The 16,948-nt window shown below is 51.7% G+C and overlaps 7 protein-coding genes across 7 annotated transcripts; 3 read left to right on the top strand and 4 right to left on the bottom strand.

Moving 5' to 3' along the window:
• Window positions 1-1,875: 1,875 nt before the first annotated feature.
• PV05_10450 (protein hob3) lies at window positions 1,876-3,283 on the top strand. The gene is made up of 5 exons (XM_013456894.1): window positions 1,876-2,094; window positions 2,144-2,189; window positions 2,245-2,318; window positions 2,372-2,519; window positions 2,575-3,283. The coding sequence occupies exons 1-5, from the start codon at window positions 2,031-2,033 to the stop codon at window positions 3,026-3,028; spliced, it is 786 nt and encodes a 261-aa protein (XP_013312348.1). The 5' UTR covers window positions 1,876-2,030; the 3' UTR covers window positions 3,029-3,283.
• On the bottom strand, window positions 3,155-4,553 carry PV05_10449 (uncharacterized protein). The gene is made up of 2 exons (XM_013456893.1): window positions 4,295-4,553; window positions 3,155-4,179 (listed from the first exon to the last, which is right to left on the bottom strand). The coding sequence occupies exons 1-2, from the start codon at window positions 4,346-4,348 to the stop codon at window positions 3,466-3,468; spliced, it is 768 nt and encodes a 255-aa protein (XP_013312347.1). The 5' UTR covers window positions 4,349-4,553; the 3' UTR covers window positions 3,155-3,465.
• A 1,083-nt stretch (window positions 4,554-5,636) lies between these two features.
• Window positions 5,637-6,961, bottom strand: PV05_10448 (E3 ubiquitin ligase complex SCF subunit sconC). The gene is made up of 4 exons (XM_013456892.1): window positions 6,706-6,961; window positions 6,394-6,656; window positions 6,173-6,342; window positions 5,637-6,125 (listed from the first exon to the last, which is right to left on the bottom strand). Exons 1-4 carry the CDS (start codon window positions 6,761-6,763, stop codon window positions 6,119-6,121), a joined length of 498 nt encoding a protein of 165 aa, XP_013312346.1. The 5' UTR covers window positions 6,764-6,961; the 3' UTR covers window positions 5,637-6,118.
• A 492-nt stretch (window positions 6,962-7,453) lies between these two features.
• Window positions 7,454-10,121, top strand: PV05_10447 (uncharacterized protein). Its single transcript, XM_013456891.1, has 4 exons — window positions 7,454-7,883; window positions 7,939-8,321; window positions 8,370-8,497; window positions 8,548-10,121. Exons 1-4 carry the CDS (start codon window positions 7,775-7,777, stop codon window positions 9,824-9,826), a joined length of 1,899 nt encoding a protein of 632 aa, XP_013312345.1. The 5' UTR covers window positions 7,454-7,774; the 3' UTR covers window positions 9,827-10,121.
• A 31-nt stretch (window positions 10,122-10,152) lies between these two features.
• PV05_10446 (UV excision repair protein Rad23) lies at window positions 10,153-12,118 on the bottom strand. The gene is made up of 6 exons (XM_013456890.1): window positions 11,924-12,118; window positions 11,817-11,864; window positions 11,687-11,759; window positions 11,557-11,636; window positions 10,777-11,505; window positions 10,153-10,722 (listed from the first exon to the last, which is right to left on the bottom strand). The coding sequence occupies exons 1-6, from the start codon at window positions 11,939-11,941 to the stop codon at window positions 10,519-10,521; spliced, it is 1,152 nt and encodes a 383-aa protein (XP_013312344.1). The 5' UTR covers window positions 11,942-12,118; the 3' UTR covers window positions 10,153-10,518.
• Window positions 12,119-12,253: 135 nt separating this feature from the next.
• On the bottom strand, window positions 12,254-13,694 carry PV05_10445 (uncharacterized protein). The gene is made up of 3 exons (XM_013456889.1): window positions 13,479-13,694; window positions 13,080-13,435; window positions 12,254-13,024 (listed from the first exon to the last, which is right to left on the bottom strand). The coding sequence occupies exons 1-3, from the start codon at window positions 13,567-13,569 to the stop codon at window positions 12,473-12,475; spliced, it is 999 nt and encodes a 332-aa protein (XP_013312343.1). The 5' UTR covers window positions 13,570-13,694; the 3' UTR covers window positions 12,254-12,472.
• A 172-nt stretch (window positions 13,695-13,866) lies between these two features.
• Window positions 13,867-16,923, top strand: PV05_10444 (aminodeoxychorismate synthase). Its single transcript, XM_013456888.1, has one exon. The coding sequence runs from the start codon at window positions 14,047-14,049 to the stop codon at window positions 16,633-16,635; it is 2,589 nt and encodes an 862-aa protein (XP_013312342.1). The 5' UTR covers window positions 13,867-14,046; the 3' UTR covers window positions 16,636-16,923.
• The last annotated feature ends 25 nt before the right edge of the window (window positions 16,924-16,948 follow it).

The following is a 16,948-nucleotide window of genomic DNA, read 5'->3' as shown; positions in this document are numbered from 1 at the left end:
ATCCCGACAACATCAACTGGGAGAGCCGGATTCTGAGGTTCATGTCTCAAATGCCTGAGAATAGCCAATTCTGTTCGTCAGTGGGCCCTACTACACTGTTTCGCTCCCTGCCAGGCAACGTGGTTTTTGCTGTTTAAAAGCTTCGTCTGTGGTTACAAGGCTGAGGTCAACGGGAGAGAGCCTTATTGTGGCGTGCAGACTCTCTTGGGCTTGGGAAAAGGTACATCTGCGGTCAAGTCCCCGTCATGACAGATACCTCACCTCGAAGGTAAGTTGGGTGGATCAGCAAGGCTGAATATGACGAAGTTGGGCAGAATCCTACCACCACAGGCGGCCGGTCTTCTGCCCAATGTTCTCTGCAACTAATGGGCACGTGGAAGCGTATTCGGCTCTCACTGCCACATCGATATCTCAAATACTCTACGGGTGTGCCCTGCAATTACGTAGAGGGCTGTGCTCAAGCTGAAAACCAGCATCGACGTCGCATTTGTTGGCGACAAGCCTTAAGGCTGGCTACCACTTGTCTGCTTACGAAGCGCAGGGAATGTCAGTTACCTAAGCACCGTTTTACTTTTGCGCCTCAGTACTCGTAAGGGTGACGATTTGGGTGAGTTGTCGCTCAAGCTTGAGCCTGACAGCCCTATCCTCGGATTGGGAACCCTTTAACCAAGTCCAAGTCTCACTGGCAGCTGGATGTGTCTGGACATGATGGCTGCCCTGATACCTCAGGGCTCATAAGATGTGAATACCAAGAGGGCACTGATTTATCAGGGGCCAATGCCTCAACCAGCGCTGTACAATGCGTTGGTTGACTCCGACATCTCTGTTTATAGAACATACCCAGAGAGTGTTAGGGCCTTTGTCCCACTCTGGCACGGCGTCTAGGGCACGCTTTTTTGGAAGTAAGCTACTGATTGAGCAGGTAGGCTCTGCATCAAGGCAGATGCACCGTAAACCTTCGAAGTCCTGTTGTGAGCACCAGGCAAATCCCTCAATCAAGCTTTCTCAAGTCAAACAGAGGTAGGGAATCGACTGGCCAAATATCGAGCACTGCTCAAGATTATGGGACATTCCGAATCTCCAAGGAAAATGTGGCCTTTTTCTTCATGAATATCACCGACCCTGCCCTTGTTTTATCTTGCTCCTTCGCTCAAAGCTATATCCTTCCTATAGTGTCAACATCAAGGCGCAGATACAGGTCGCACAATGTCATTGGAAACATGGGGGATGACAATGGCGGTCAGCTCCATCAGAGAGACTCGAATAAACGATATCACCGCCAATATAGGGCATGGCTCGGCGGCAGCAAGTTTGTATGCATAGTGTCGTCGAAAACGTCTGGAATCCACGGGCCTTGCTCGCTCTGAGCCTCTCTGATTTGTCTGGTTCGCTCTGTCGCGGTGGTGTCTGGACCCAGACCCTCTTGAAGGAATCGTTCCGCCTGTGGGAGCTCCGTCTCAGCGACTGAAGATCTTCGTTCCTCTCTGACCGGCTCCCCAGTTCAGAGACATAGTATGTGACAGTGTCCGCGGTAGGCTTATTGTCACTTTGGTAGGGGGCTGCCCGGTGCACAATACAGTCCGCAGCACGTCGCTGGATTCATGATGAATGACAATGGGGTCCCCCACAATCACAGGGACCATCAATAAGCCTATAGATGCCTATTGTGCTGCGAGTGTGGCAGACTGACAATACAATGAATAGGATCGATGTGAGTGACGCCGACTGTGCTTGAATAGAGGTGTGGTAGCATTGTTAGGTGGATGTCGTGCCCCAGTTATATAATGCTGTCACGGGATCTCGGTATACCTTCCCCCTTTTCCAGCTTACGTCACGCAACATGGCTGAAGACGCCTTGGCAGTCTACCAGCGGCACTGGTACGACCGGCTCAAGGATTACTGGGACGATATTCCTGGCCTGATACCCATCCTCGACATCCTCGAAGAAGGACCGGTTGGCGACGAGACCCTCTTCGAGTTCAAAGGACGCTTCCAAGGACTTGCATACGACTACATCGAAGGGGTGAAAGATGTCGTGGGCGGGGTTCAAGAAGAACGTGAACCGGGCAACGACCCAGGTGATGATGAAGACCGGTTAGAATAGCCAGCGCTGACACCTGACCGATCTAACAACTTGCTATAGGACATGTCGAGAGGACGAACGACCGGGACTACGAAGTGGAGGAGAGGTGAGCGCATCCTGACCGATCTGAGGTGAGATCTATTGGCTGATGCTTGCAACAGACGTTACAGGACGATGGAGTCAGCAGCGAACAGACTGCAGAAAGAAGCGAAGGGGTATCTCGACAGCCTGCGAGGTAAGAAGACGTGACAACGCAATGAAATGAATCTGAACTAATCGCACCTTCAGCAATGACGGCGTCACAAATGAGGATAGCCGAGACGATCGACGCATTCTACGGAGACGCTGGTACCAGAGATGGAGTATCGCGCTCATACAAGCAGGCCGTCGAAGATTTAGACGCCGAAACCATCAAAGCACTTGACGGACCATACCGGTACTTCTGCCTCAATTCCAGATCCAAAACTGCGGTGTGCTGACTCTCGCGACAGAACCACAGTCCTCGAGCCGATTTCTCGCTTCTGCGCCTACTTCCCCGACATCAACGAATGCATCAAGAAACGAAACAACAAACTACTCGACTACGACGCCTTGCGAGCAAAAGTCAAGAAACTGGTCGAAAAGCCAGACAAAGACGTGACCAAACTGCCACGAGCAGAGAAAGAGGCTGAAATGGCCAAACAAGCTTACGAACAACTTAACGAACAACTCTTCACCGAACTACCTCAACTCATCGACCTCCGTGTTCCTTACCTCGACCCCAGCTTCGAAGCCCTGGTCAAGATTCAACTCAGATTCTGCGCGGAAGCGTACAGCCGAATGGCGCAAGTTCAGCAATACTTGGATCCAGATACTCGGGACCAATACGCCCGTGGAGACTTGGATAACCGGGTTGAACAAGTGCTCTCAGAAATTCGAGACTTGACCATTGCTGGCACTGTTTGAACTTGACCTGCTACAACCGACTGATCACTTGTCTTGCTCCATCACAAAAACCACAAAGCACAAAAAAAGGGGAAGTCAAATGCGGGAATCGCTGCTCTTCAGCTGGATGATGCACGAACTTGGAGTGCAGCGGGTTGCTTTTTCTGCATCATAGCATAGCGCTGGCGTTCTTGCACAGGAGGTTAGCAGACCAATCCTGCGGGAATGCATGGGGTTGATAGAATCCTCCATACAATCAAATGATCTGAAACAAACCAGTATGCTTCTTTACCGTGTGCGCGTGCCAGTATCACCGGCCCCCAAAGAACCCACCGCTAATGCTCTCTTTCTCATATACGGGGTACGCATTCAGCATATCTGCTCTTTATGGCAAGCCAGGACCCTGCGGATTACTACAGGTATGCATCATCAAAATCAATCTACATTTTCGGTGGAGTCTAGATGGCACCCAGTTCTTTCAGCTTGCTGATCATACCATCCACATCCTCAACCTTGCCTCCACCCTGTCTGGTTGGCGGCTCCTCGACTTTGATCGTCTTCAGCCTCGCCTTGCCATCGACTCCATAGTCGGCCAACGTCTTTTTCTCGAGCTTCTTCTTCTTGGCCTTCATGATGTTCGGCAGACTCGCGTACCGCGGCTCGTTCAGCCGTAGATCCGTCGTGATGATCATGGGCAGTTTCGCCTTGAGCGTTTCCTCACCACCATCGACTTCCCTGGTCACCGTGATCGTATCGTCGCTGATCTCGACTTTGCTCGCCTGCGTGGCCTGCGGCCAGTTGAGCAACCCCGCGAGCATTTGTCCCGTCTGGCCTGCGTCGTCGTCGATCGCTTGCTTGCCGAGGATGATCAGGTTGGATTGTTCCTTCTCGGCGATCGCCTTGAGGAGCTTGGCCACGCCCAGTGGCTCCAGAGCCTTGTCCTCGGGCACGTCGATGTGAATGCTGCGGTCGGCGCCCATGGCCATGGCAGTGCGCAGGGTGTCTGCGCATTTCGCCGGCCCGGCCGACACGGCGAGGATGTCTTCTACGGGCTGCTTGCGCTCGCGCAGGCGCACTGCCTCTTCGATGGAGAGTTCGTCGAAGGGGTTGAGCGAATGTTTGACATTGGCGGTTTCGACGCCCGTCCGGTCCGATTTTACTCGTGGTTTGACCTGGATTTTCCCAGCAGCTGGTCAGCATCCCCAATGGTACAGAGTTCATTGTACGCAAACAAAAGCATAGGCATTGACGATTTGGCGGCGGACAGGAATGGTAGGATAGACATACGGCATAGTCGATGACTCGTTTGACCGGGACGAGGATTCTGAGTTTCGACGACATATTGTAGAGGCTTAATGCGATATGGGCAGCACCAGATGCCACTCCCACCCTCTAGCAGCACCACAACAAATTCAAAAGAGGCTCAAGAGCTCAAAAGTCGTGGTTCTGAATGCACGACGTACTAAAATGTAGTGGTAGTTCTACCGCAGGCCTCAAGTCGGAGCGCAATCGGCCCTGGACATTCGTTGCTTGCTCAAGCCTGGACCTCGGGAGCGATTGCGGACAACCCGAGTGAACCCGCCTGTAGGCAACCCGGGTAAGGCTTTTGGGGCATCGCCCACGGCTACATCCTACGCTCCAGCAAGCCCTTACGTAAGCCGCCTGACCAGTCGAGGCTGAACACTCTTGGCGGCCCGCCAAGACCACACGAAGAAACAGGGCCGGCACCAGTCCGGCGCAGGCCTTTCGACGAAAAGATAACCTCTCAATCATCAACATCTTCTCATCAGTCTCGTCATCCCATAGACAAGGTCAAGATGCCGGTACGTTTGAGTCTCCGTCCCATGTTCTATATCACGATCTCCTTCAGCACATAGTCCTCGCCTTGTCTGCCGCGGCACAGAGCGAGTGTGAATATCGGGCCACTTCCCCTCGAAAACGATGTATGCGCATGAGAAAGAACCACAACTAACAAATACTGTGCCAATTAGAGCCACAAATCCTTCCGCACGAAGCAGAAGCTCGCCAAAGCGCAGAAGCAGAACCGACCTATTCCTCAATGGATTCGTCTGAGGACTGGAAACACCATCAGGTTAGAACTACCCGCACATCTATCATCCTGTCGAGTCACCTCCTTCCCCATTCTCCAATGGCGACAGATACACCCTCAATGCTTAGAAAGGCGCGGTGATCTGTGCTATGAGTTCAAGATTTGGGAGCCGTGGGAGGATGTCAAGCACAACCGCACAATGGACAGGGGGAGGGGAGGAACAGATCAATTTGAGGCAGCACTGGCCCTCGCCCTGGATGGAGATTGAGAATGATAAACGTCTGGACAGACTGTGCTAACGTTGAGTCTTTGAACAGATACAACGCCAAGCGGAGACATTGGCGCAAGACTAGACTCGGAATCTAGATGATTCGCGTACTCAATCGACATTCGCCTCAAACTCATCGAACCAAGCTTCCCGATGTCGATATGCTATTGAGGAAAGGAGTTGTCCTTGAGATGGAGTGGTTGATCGGGAGTTGATGGCCGAAAGCAAACGTTGATGATGCATGGGAAAGCATGATGGGAGTCTCCTAGGCGTTGCTCAAAGACGAAAAAAATCAAGGAATACCGCTCGAGAATTATCATGCTCGATGGCAGCCTTTCGAAAACTCTTCTATCCCACATAGCTACCTTCGCTGTGGACAGAGGAAAAGATCAATCAAACGCACAATTGTCTCGAGACGTTTTCAGTTCTTGAACAATTCCATCATTCTCTGCTTGGAGGCATTGTGAAACTGCAAGTATGTGTGCCAGGGCTCAACTTCATCCGTAAGGTATGGATTGCTATGTCAGAGCGCAGCGCAGGCCGCTTTAACCACTGTAGCTGCCGCTCTGCACCTTATTCTGTACCGTGTCACTCAAGCGCGATCGTAGACATGCTTGCTAATGTTCTCTGCTCGAGCCACCAATGAGCGCAAGCTTCTTCGTCATTCGAGAGACTCTCCGAATGATCCCTCCTAAAACAGCAATGACCCCATCTGAACGCCGTTCATGCATCTCATGATAGAACCGTAACTCCCGAAGCATGCACCGAGATTTCAGGATTGCGGACGAGCAATCTAGCGACTATCATTGAATTAGCACATGGTAGTAATAGGAAAAAGCAGACTCACTCCTCGGCCCACTCATTCTCACGGCGAATCTGATCCTCCTCCTCAGGGGTGAAGTCGTTCTGGATGTTGAAGGTCTTGCGGATCTCCTCGGGAGACTTGCCCTTGATCATGTTTGCGACAGTCTTGCATCCGACATCAAGCAATGCCTTGATATCAAGGTAATTGGCGGCCTAGGGAGCCGTCAAAAGGAGTCTTGCATGGTTTGAATCTCGTAAGCATACCAGAATGATCTCGAAAAGCATCTCTTGATCCACCTGCATGAACTTCTGGTCCCACTCCTCTATGTCGGTTGTCTTTTTACGGGAGTCGGAATCGTCTTCGTTGCTGGAAGGAGGGTCATGCTTGTGATGTTGGCACCACTCGATAACTTTCTTGAGGACTGCAGCGTTGACATTGGGGATCGGAATTGCTTCGTCCATGGCTTCTTCTCCGAGATCGCCGACCATGTTCTTGATCAAGATTGATCTCTCTGCAACGTCACGGTCTGCCAAAGTCAGTAATGAGCGGATCCTGAGATTGCGAGATCGACTGACCAACGCTGATGTCTTCGCCATCGGAGCTCTGGAGAGTCAAGGTTTTGTTGTTAGACATGGTGATGGTGTTGAGGATTGATTAGTTGTTTGGAGCAATGTGAAAGTCTGAGTTGCCACGGTCAGTCTCGAGGTTTCGAGTTTGCTGAAGGAGGAGAAGAGGAAGAGGTTGAAGAGGAGTGAACACGATATATAAGCAATTGTCTTGAAGGATGAGTGAATCTCTGTGGAATGCAGTGGTGAGGTGCTGAAGCGAAGTGACTCCGCAGGCGCCGCTTCACGCTTGGCAACAGCCTGGGACCATCAGATCGTCACTCACCCCGCAGCCTTGCCTCACTTTTCGAGATTGACACAGTCCTCACGTCCTGCTCACCAGCAAATGGAACAACTGTTGGAATATTCAATGAACGGGCAATCCACTTACACAATCTGTAATTCTTTTGGTCTGGTCTTCGTGATGACAGGATCCAAGTATGTACGGTGAAGTTTGGGAAAGCAAGTAGTGACCGGACAGGGGGCGGGTAAGAGTCCTCCGACTCAGATGAGGACCTTTTCACAGCGCGCTGGGTTGGCGTCAGCACAGTCAATTCACTTTGACAAAGCTTTCAGGCAACAACTGTTCTTGACTTGCCATCTGTCCTGATTGTCGCAAACACCTGGACGGCCAGAGAACAGGCACAAGGCACGGCACGTGACTGTGATCTGACATCACTTTGCCGCATTTGCTTCCGCATTGGGCATTTCGCAATCAGAAAGTTGGTGAGGCAGACGTGAAGCCAGATAATCTCACCTTATCGCGAGTCGCAATCTATGCTTTGGCCTCTTTCGACCCTGTTTGCGAATCCGATCACTCTTTGCCCATCCGGCCCAGTAGCTTACCTGTGTACCTGTCGTCCTACCTTGCCCGTTGTCCTCTTTGTCCTCTCCGCAAACGACGCGTCTTCAGACGCGCTCACTCACCATTCCGCCCCCCAAGATCGAGAATGAGTCTGGCAAGAAGCAGTTGGAGCTTACACTCATACAAAACGATGAAAGAGCCAAGGACTTACCTAGCAAGGTGAATGCGACAAGCATGTGGCGGCTGGTGTACCTCTTTCTGCTTTTTGTTCGCGTCTACCTTGCTCTCTGCCCGAGCTACCTCCACCCAGACGAGATCTTCCAAGGTCCGGAACCTATTGCTGGTATGCGCAGGCAGGACACCAACATCAATCGCGCATTGGACTGACTGTTTGGCAGGATACCTGTTTCCCTATCCTAGCCATCGAACATGGGAATGGACGTCGTCCCACCCAATCCGCAGTGTCTTTCCATTATGGCCCATATACGGCTTGCCAATGGCATTACTGAAATGGACCTGGGCGCAAGAGGATGATGGCCTGGTCGACCCTCACACCATATATTACGCCCTTCGTCTGGTCATGTTTGCGCTGAGCTTTGTTCTTGAAGACTGGGCAGTTCATGATCTGGTTCGCTCTCCACGGCACAGAAGAGATGCTGTCGTTCTGGTGTGCTCTTCGTATGTGACCTGGACGTTTCAGACACATACGTTTTCCAATGCCGTCGAAACCATTCTTGTGCTGTGGAGTCTGGTCGTGATCGAAAGGATTGTGGGTGAAAATGTAGGTCATGTGTCTCTATATAGAGGCATTTACTGACTTCTCGGCAAGAAACGATCAGCAATAGCCTCCTGCATTGTGCTAGGCTTTCTTCTCGTCTTTGGCACGTTTAATCGAATTACTTTCCCAGCCTTCGTTGTGATACCCGGCATCCAACTGTTGCCACACTTTTTACATAGGTGAGAAAAAGTCGTTTTGATTACCCAAGGCAAAGACTGACATTGGCAAGACCTTTCTGCCTTCTCGCACTTGTTCTTTCCGGCACATTCTGGACTCTGGTTGCTATAGTCATCGACACAGCCTACTATTCCGACGCTGCAGCGACCAGATCCTTCCGAGCCCTATACGACCACGTCCACCATGCCCCTGTAATAACACCACTCAATAATGTACTGTACAACACTCAAACCAGCAATCTTGCCCAACATGGCCTGCATCCCCACTATCAGCACTTCCTGATCAATCTCCCACAGCTTCTTGGACCAGCGATCATTCTTCTAATCGCGTCCGGCTATCCTTTCAACCTGCGTATCCTCAAAGCAACACTCAGCAACGCGCGCCTCGCCTCCGCCACAACAGGAACCCTACTTCTCAGCCTCTTTCCGCACCAAGAACCGCGCTTTCTCCTTCCCACAATCCCCCTATTCCTGAGCTGCATCCGCCTTCCCACGAGCACCCTCTGGAGACGCATCTTCTGGGTCTCATGGATTCTCTTCAACACTGCTCTCGCCATTCTCATGGGGATATACCATCAAGGGGGTATCATCGCGACCCAGCTCGCGATCCCATCTCTGCTCACCCAGTCGATCACCCACACGCAATCTCGTACTCACAACATCGAAGTCTTTTGGTGGAAAACATACCCTCCACCCAATTTCATCTTGGGCACGGAACCGCGCCATCCCTTGACGAACAGCAGTCTGAATATATCGACCGTCCCGCTCATGGGCTTTCCCCAGTCCGAACTCGTCTTCATGCTGATGCAGCACATGCCAACATGCGACCCCTCGCTCATAGAGCGGTTGATTCTGCATAAGGAGAAAACAGACGTATTTGTCGTTGCCCCTTTATCTGCATGGCGTCTCCAAGCCACTGAGCCGCCCTCGTCGAATTTCAGCTTCTCCGTCGCGTTCAACATCCCCCCGGCCGAGCTTATCATGACGAATATCTTCACGTATCGGCAGCACATCAACCTGGATGACATGGACTTTGGTGATGACGGGGTGCTTCCGACACTACAACGTGTGATTGGTAGAAGGGGCCTAGGAGTATGGAAAGTAGACAGAATCTGCGGGCCGGTCGAGTACGTCGACAAACATACCGGTGAGCGCGTGCTGCCGAACAAGGTCTTGGAGCAAGAGGTGGATGCGCACATCCAGGAGCAACGGCAGACGCCGTCTTCTGCAGATTCAATTGGAGAGACTGAGACAGATGCGGTTCCTACCGTCACGACGACGCTTGCGAACACGCTTACGAGCCACTCAGGTACCAGTGCAGATGTATCCTGAGAATGTCCTTTGGCAGCCTCGGTGGCATTGGCAGTCACAGGGCAAGAGAAGGCTACAGGACTTGCCAGCAAGTGAAGCTTTTGAATGTCGACAGCAAGGCTACCTAAGCACTACCTAGGCAGTTAATCGTGAGTCTACACGCTACAAATGTCATCTGCCACTTAAATATTCTCTATCTCTGGGACTATGCCAGACGTACTACACGGGGCACAAATGGACTTTTTTTCTCAACTACCTTGCACATGCCAACGACACGGCTGGATCGTACTTGGGCTCCCCTCCTGAATCCGACTGTAAGATAGAAAAGGAATATTCATGAAGAGAGCAGAAGGCCAAAGCTGAGAACTTGTTACGGAAGGATGCTTATAGTTATCATAAGCGAAGCGCTCTGCTTTGAGGGTTACTTGGCCTGGGGAATGATTTAAGCTATCCTGCCTAAGTACAATGCATCCGCTGAAATCTCAAGAATCGTGCATCCCAAGCACAGTTTTTCACTCGTTGGCTGCATTTGCTTGCTCTCATAACAGTCATTGATCGATAACCCCGGTCCTTTGTAATTGGGCATGATGGGCCGTCTTGCGTCATGGATCTTGCTGTTGACCGAATGATGAAAAGGTCCCAATACCTTTGCATCAGCAACTCATCACTTCCTCAGACCAGATGATCCTGTCCCCTGGTTCCGCATACTATGCTCATTGCTGCTCGTCATCATCGGGTTGCTCGAAAAGGAAATTTGCCGCCAACTCCTCATTCTTGTCGCACGCAAAGTATGCCTGGATGACTTGATCTCGAGTAAATCCTAGTCTGCAGAGTCGCTCGATAGCGTCGCGTTCCTCTGACGTAACACTGATAGCTTGCCCACCAGGTGGAAGTGCACCCTCGTCACCTTCCTGGCCCTGGATTAATAGTCAGCAACTTGAGGGATCAGCGGAATATAAGATAGGACAGACCTCTGCAAGCAATTGAAGGAACTGGTCCGGATTGAGACTGATCATCTGCGCTAGTTGTGGGTTACCTTCAGCGACTTGTTGTAGGATTGGCTCAAGCATTGAAGGCTGTTGTTGGACAATTTGACGCAGTTGCTGGAAGTGAGGACTCTGCCGTAGGTAGGCAAGGTCCATCTGTGGATTTCCCTGACCTCCGGCTGCGGTAGCTCCTGCACCACTTCTTGCTGCACCACCACGACCTTGCTGGTTGGCCTGCGCTGCGGCTTCAAACAGATTGACAGGCTCGTCTCCGCCGGTCTGTGCTGGTTGAGCGGGCCGGGCTGCAGGAGGCGAAGCAGGAGTACCTTGGGCGCCAGCTGCAGGTGTAGGTTGTCTCTGCTCGGCTCGAATATTTTCTGGGATACCGTTCAGGAGATATTCGATTGCTCGATCTGGATTGAAGAATGCAGCTCGAAGGGCCTCATCAATCTGTGCTCTCTCGAACCCCATAGCTTCCATCTCTCGAATTGTTGCCTCATTTCGGTTGCCCATCAAGAACGCCGAGGGGTCATTGAAGCCGGGTCCGCCAGCAGGTGCTGCAGCGGCTGCCTGGCCAGGCGTGGGTGTAGAGGGCTGGTTTGGTGCAGCGGCTGCCTGGCTTGGGGGAGCAGCAGGTGCGGCGGGGGTGGAGGTGGAAGTAGAGGCGGCTGGAGTAGAAGGGACAGCAGGTTTGGGAGCGGGCGCGGCTTTTGGCTATACCAAGTCAGAGAAGGAGTCAAGTTCGTGAAGCACTGCTGGACTGACCTTGCTGACCATACATACGATGAAGCCTTTTTCTTCAATCTTGTAGGATTCCACAGTGTTGGCATCAGCCAAAACCTTTCCTGCGCAACATCAGTATGCCACCAATACAGCAAATTGATATTCTATTTACCAGCATAGATGAGCTTTTGAGTCGACGCCTCCCATCCTTTCTCCGCGGCAACCTTCTCCTTCACCTGGGCGATCTGGAGATGGGAAAGTCAGTCAAGGGCGGTCATTCCATTAAGGCTTGTCTGCTGTACCGTGTCTGTGGGTTCGGCATCGATGGTGAACTTCTGTTGCTTCAGATCCTGATAATGTTGTCAGTCCGGTAATTGGGGCACGATTACGAGGGGTGAGATCGACTGACTCTAAATGAGAGCTTCATCTTGCCCCGCGACAAGCACCGGTGTGGTGACAGAGAGCACGATTGAACAGAACGCGGTTGGTGAGAACGCGATTTCAAGAGCGTTACAGTTAATAGCTGTGAAACCTTTCAAGTTGGTGAGAGACGAAAGGAATTGGTGGAAAAAGATGGCAATGCGGCGATATGCAAGAGTTGAAGGATGCTCTTTTGAGAATGACGCTGCTTCCATGCCTGCCTGCGCCTGTGCCTGTTTCTGCGCTAACCACAGTAAGTTAGGTGAGTAGACAACTCATTCGCCGCCTTTCACGTGCCGCTAAGAATATGTCGGCTTTACACAGTATTCAGGAAGGTATTGTGGGTATGGTAACTGTGACTACCTAGTCGCTCTGTGTCAAGTCCTCCTCTGGCATACTTTACGCGGACGGCTTATCAATTCCGTCATGAGGACGATTCATTCAGACCTCCATAAAGAGACCCCTAGAACAGATGGTTCCAGCCAGCTTTCATGCCAGAAAGGCAAGATGCCAACATATATCCCAACCAACCCGATTCTCAGGGACTCGCATCACCTGCTTTACTCTTGCGCCTCTTCACTTTCGTTGCTCCATCAGGCATTGAAAAATTCTTTTCTCCCATCTTGGGTGCTTTTCCCGGCCCAGCAGCAGGACTTGCCACGGCTGGAACCATCGACACTGCTCGGGACTGATTCGGCGTGGCTGTCCCAAGAGGCTGGAGCTGGCCCTTTGCCTGGCTAGCAGCAGCCTCCTTGTTCTTGGAAAACCTGAAATTTCCCGGCTCTCCCACCAGAGATATGTTGTCTGCATATTCCTTCCCATACTGCAAGGTCATGTGGAGGGCATCCCATACCGTTCGACTTCCGTTTTCGTTGTTCCCTGGAGACTGCGTCGTATTGTTCTTTTCGGCTGTAGATGATTGAGTTCCTGGCATCGGTGTACTTTCTTTGCTTTGCTGGGCAGCACCGGCTAGTGCCTGGCTTGTTGATTTCTGAACCGGCTTGTGATATGTGTGGCCATGGGAGACAGAAAAATATGACATCTCGGCTGGAGCAGCAAAGACCTTCTCCAGCGCAGAGACCGTGTTCAACTATAGCGCTGTTAAATTCCAGTCCAGACTCTCAGCAGGACCAAGTCAAGCTTACCATCCGATAATTGAGGACGCTAGCCACAGGAGGGGCCTGATAGATCACATCATTGACAATGTAATAGTATCCCAAGGTCGTGACACCGCTTTCTGACTCGGTTTCTCGATTCTGTTTTCGGATAACCCAGACATTGGACTTTTCAGGACCATTCGGTCCGTCCAACGTAACATTCTCTTCAAGAGGATCATGTTCGACGACGTACTGTATCCCACGTTGATGTCGAAGGTTTGCCTCGAACTTCGCCCGTGTACCTAAAATATCATTCTGGTTGGGAGTACCGACCCACTGGGTGATCAGAGACTGATTGCCAGAGACCTGGTCAAAGAATGGTGAAGTTGCGAAGTAGAACAGCACTGAGGAGGTTAGTTTGATCCACAGCGACCAGCTTTCTCTTACCATTGTTGGAGTGCAAGTAGCCTCCATTCCAGGCAATCCAATTAGGATCAAAGTGTGCCTTTTCAGTCAAATCACCCTTGGAGTCGGCCATTCTGGAGGTTGGTCACTTTTTGACAAGGCGTGCTCATCTTGACGCACTCCGACAAACACGCAAAGCCCCACTAGCTCTCAAGAAAGCGAGAGGTGTCGTGAATATGTCGCCCTTCCACAGAAGCCTAGTATGCATCAGCAGCAGACACGAGTTGAAGGGCAAGGCTCACCTCGCCATCCTTGCCATGTACGGAATCCCCGTGATCAGATGCAAGTCTCGCTTGGCGAAAGCAAACTACCATCCAACAATCAAATTCTCGTCTTTTGAAAAAGTTTCCATGTCCTACAGTCACAAGAACAACCTGATCATGTTTGTCAAAGGCCTGTGATCAATGCCGGGTAGGTTTGCTTCATTTCGTTCTGTTTGGCGTGGCTAGCGGTGGCTTTTATATGGTGTTGCTGGCGAAAACCATTCTAATTCTCTTCCTGACCTTGTGGACTATTGTTTGAAACCTTGCCGGCTTCCCCCAATAAGCCAATGGCGCAACCAAAGTCCATCCTCTTCATTGATGCTTACGACTCTTTTGCCGAAAACATTGCTGCTCTTCTGCGCCAGCAGCTCAACGTTGAGGTCCTGTTGATCAAGATTGACTGTGATATCTCCAGGCAATACGGCTACGGCCATGGGGACTTCTTCTCGCGGTTTGATGCCATAGTCCTGGGACCAGGCCCAGGTAATCCTTGCAATGAGTCGGATGTCGGGCTATTCAACCAGGTCTGGGAACATGCGCCACTGCTCAAAATACCAGTGCTTGGGATTTGCCTAGGTTTTCAAAGTCTCTGTGCACAATATGGACTGCCCATTGTTCGAGCGAGTCTACCCTGCCACGGACACGCAAAAGAGGTATTACATGTCGGCCTGGACATTTTCAACCATTCGCAGAAAATCCTTGCCACCAATTACAACAGCCTTGTTGTACGAGTGAAAGACTTCAAGCTAGATACCAACAGAAGCCGACGAACTTCGACCGGATCTCTCGAGAGCTTCGTCTCTCTTCAGAGTCTACAGTCTGCTGATTCAATGTTCTCGAAACCTTCAGGCAGCAAACCAATGCGACGACCAGCTGACAATCTGGAACTTCTAGCATGGGATGAGGAGGACTGGGTCATGGCCGTCAAGCATAAGGAATTCCCTTTCTACGGCTTCCAGTTCCATCCAGAATCATGCAAGTCAAACGTCGCATGTCATGAACTGATCAAAAGATGGTGGGCTTCAGCGACAGCTCACAATGCTTCAAATAGAAGAACACATGCGGCGAAAGTATGGGTCCCTACCCCGGTCAGCTCGTCAGACGATGACAGTGACCCGCCTTTCAGTCTCGAAGACTACCTACATAACCTTGGCACCGCAAATACTAATGGTGCCATCGTCTGCACCAGTGTACCAGTCTACCACGGAAGCGGCGGTATTGACTCAATGTGTCAGCAATTGTCTCCCGAGCGCTGCGTCGTCATGTTAGAGTCGACAAAGAGAGGACGGTTCAGCATCTATGCCTTTCCCGACGAGTCAAATTTTCGGATCGAGTACGGTGCCGGTCAATGTCGGGTATATGAGGGTTCGTTCACAGTACCGACCCATACGTACCGAGTTGACCGGACTGAGATGATCAAGGTCCTGGAATCGTTCATGTGCAGCCAGCACATCAATGACGACGGTTCCCCAATCCCGTTCAGAGGTGGATTCATAGGTTACCTATCCTACGGTTTTGGCGTCGACTCACTTGGCTTAGACGTCCCATCTAGCGAAACTGGCGGATCAATTACGCCAGACATAAGTCTGTTGTGGGTGGACCGTAGCATAGTTGTTGACCATGCGACAGGTCGCGCATACGTCCAGTCTATCAGGGGACACATTGGACAGAGAGTGAAGAGCGACGTCCGATGGGTCGAAGCAATAAGTGGAAGGTTCCTTGTTCCCCGTTCACGAGGATTCGGCAGCGGCAGACCAGCATCCCCAACAACTAGCCCAAGCGAGACCATGAAACTGCACGATACGCTGCTGTCCTCGACCGTCACACTCCCCGAACACGACCGCTACATCTCGCAAATTCGGGACTGCCAGTCCGAACTCCTTGCTGGCAACTCCTATGAGCTTTGCCTCACCACCGAAGCCACGGTCAGTACGCCAAAGACTGATCATCGCGATCCCAACCCCAATTCCTGGTTTCTGTACAAAAACATTCAACGCCACAACCCTGTCCCGTTCGCTGCCTACATGCGCCTCGGCAAGACAACAATTCTCTCCTCCTCCCCTGAGCAGTTTCTCTCATGGTCCCGGGCCGGCACGATCGACATGATACCAATGAAAGGCACCGTCAAGAAAACACCCGGGATGACGCTTGAACAAGCCACCAGCATCCTCTCCTCTGCCAAAGAATCCGCCGAGAACCTGATGATCGCGGATCTAATCCGGCACGACCTGTACAGCACCGTTGGCCGTGACGCGCTCGTCGAAGTCGTCAAGTTGTGCGATGTAGTGGAAACAGAGACCGTCTTCAGCCTTGTCTCACATATTCGCGCTCACGTCCCTTTCCCTGCCGGGAAGTCTCGCCAGTCAGCTGAAGTCTCTCAGGAAATGACCAAACACGGCATCCGCGCTCTTGCCCACACACTCCCGCCCGGTAGTATGACAGGTGCGCCCAAAAAGCGGTCCTGCGAGATCCTGCACCGCCTCGAACAGCGAGACCGAGGTATATACTCCGGCGCAATCGGCTACATGGACGTCACTGGCAATGGTGCATGGTCGGTGTGTATCCGCACGGCGTTCTCCAACGAGGATGAAAACATTCCCGCCACTGATGACAGTGATGAGATGCAGAAGTGGCACATCGGCGCCGGTGGAGCCATCACCGTGCTTAGCGATGAGGAGCAAGAGTGGGAGGAGATGATGACCAAAATGGACAGTGTGTTGCGAGGGTTCCGAGTGCATGGCGATCCGGCCGCTTTGGAAGCAGCGATAGAGCGCTTCAACACACTTTTGACGGAAAGTCCAGCCTTCACAGACGAGGACAGAGTACTGGCGACGATCGAGAGTCTTGAAGAAGCCTTGGAAGCTTGTAACATCTGAAAATGTGCTCTTTCAAGGCTACGACTGTGACAGACGGACCTATGCGCACTGATTGACCTGCATTGTACCACTATGACTTAGGAAGATATTGGGACTGGCGGCATGCTTTGTACGACTACGACTTAGGAACCTACCCGACAAGCACTGGCAGGATTGCTTTTGTCCGGAAGCTTTTAGGGCTTGGACCGACATGAACGACATGTATCACGACGACGGGCCAGTTCGCCGACTTCAACACGGCGCAACATAACCCTAGATAATTTCTGTAACATCATCTTCAACTTCAATGCTACATTGCGCTTGTATGATCTGT

Source organism: Exophiala xenobiotica (genome assembly GCF_000835505.1).
Source record: "Exophiala xenobiotica strain CBS 118157 unplaced genomic scaffold supercont1.6, whole genome shotgun sequence".
In the NCBI taxonomy this organism is placed as follows: Eukaryota; Fungi; Ascomycota; class Eurotiomycetes; order Chaetothyriales; family Herpotrichiellaceae; genus Exophiala; species Exophiala xenobiotica.
The sequence above is the reverse complement of the archived record's forward strand: the minus strand, read 5'-3'. Positions and strand labels throughout refer to the sequence as shown.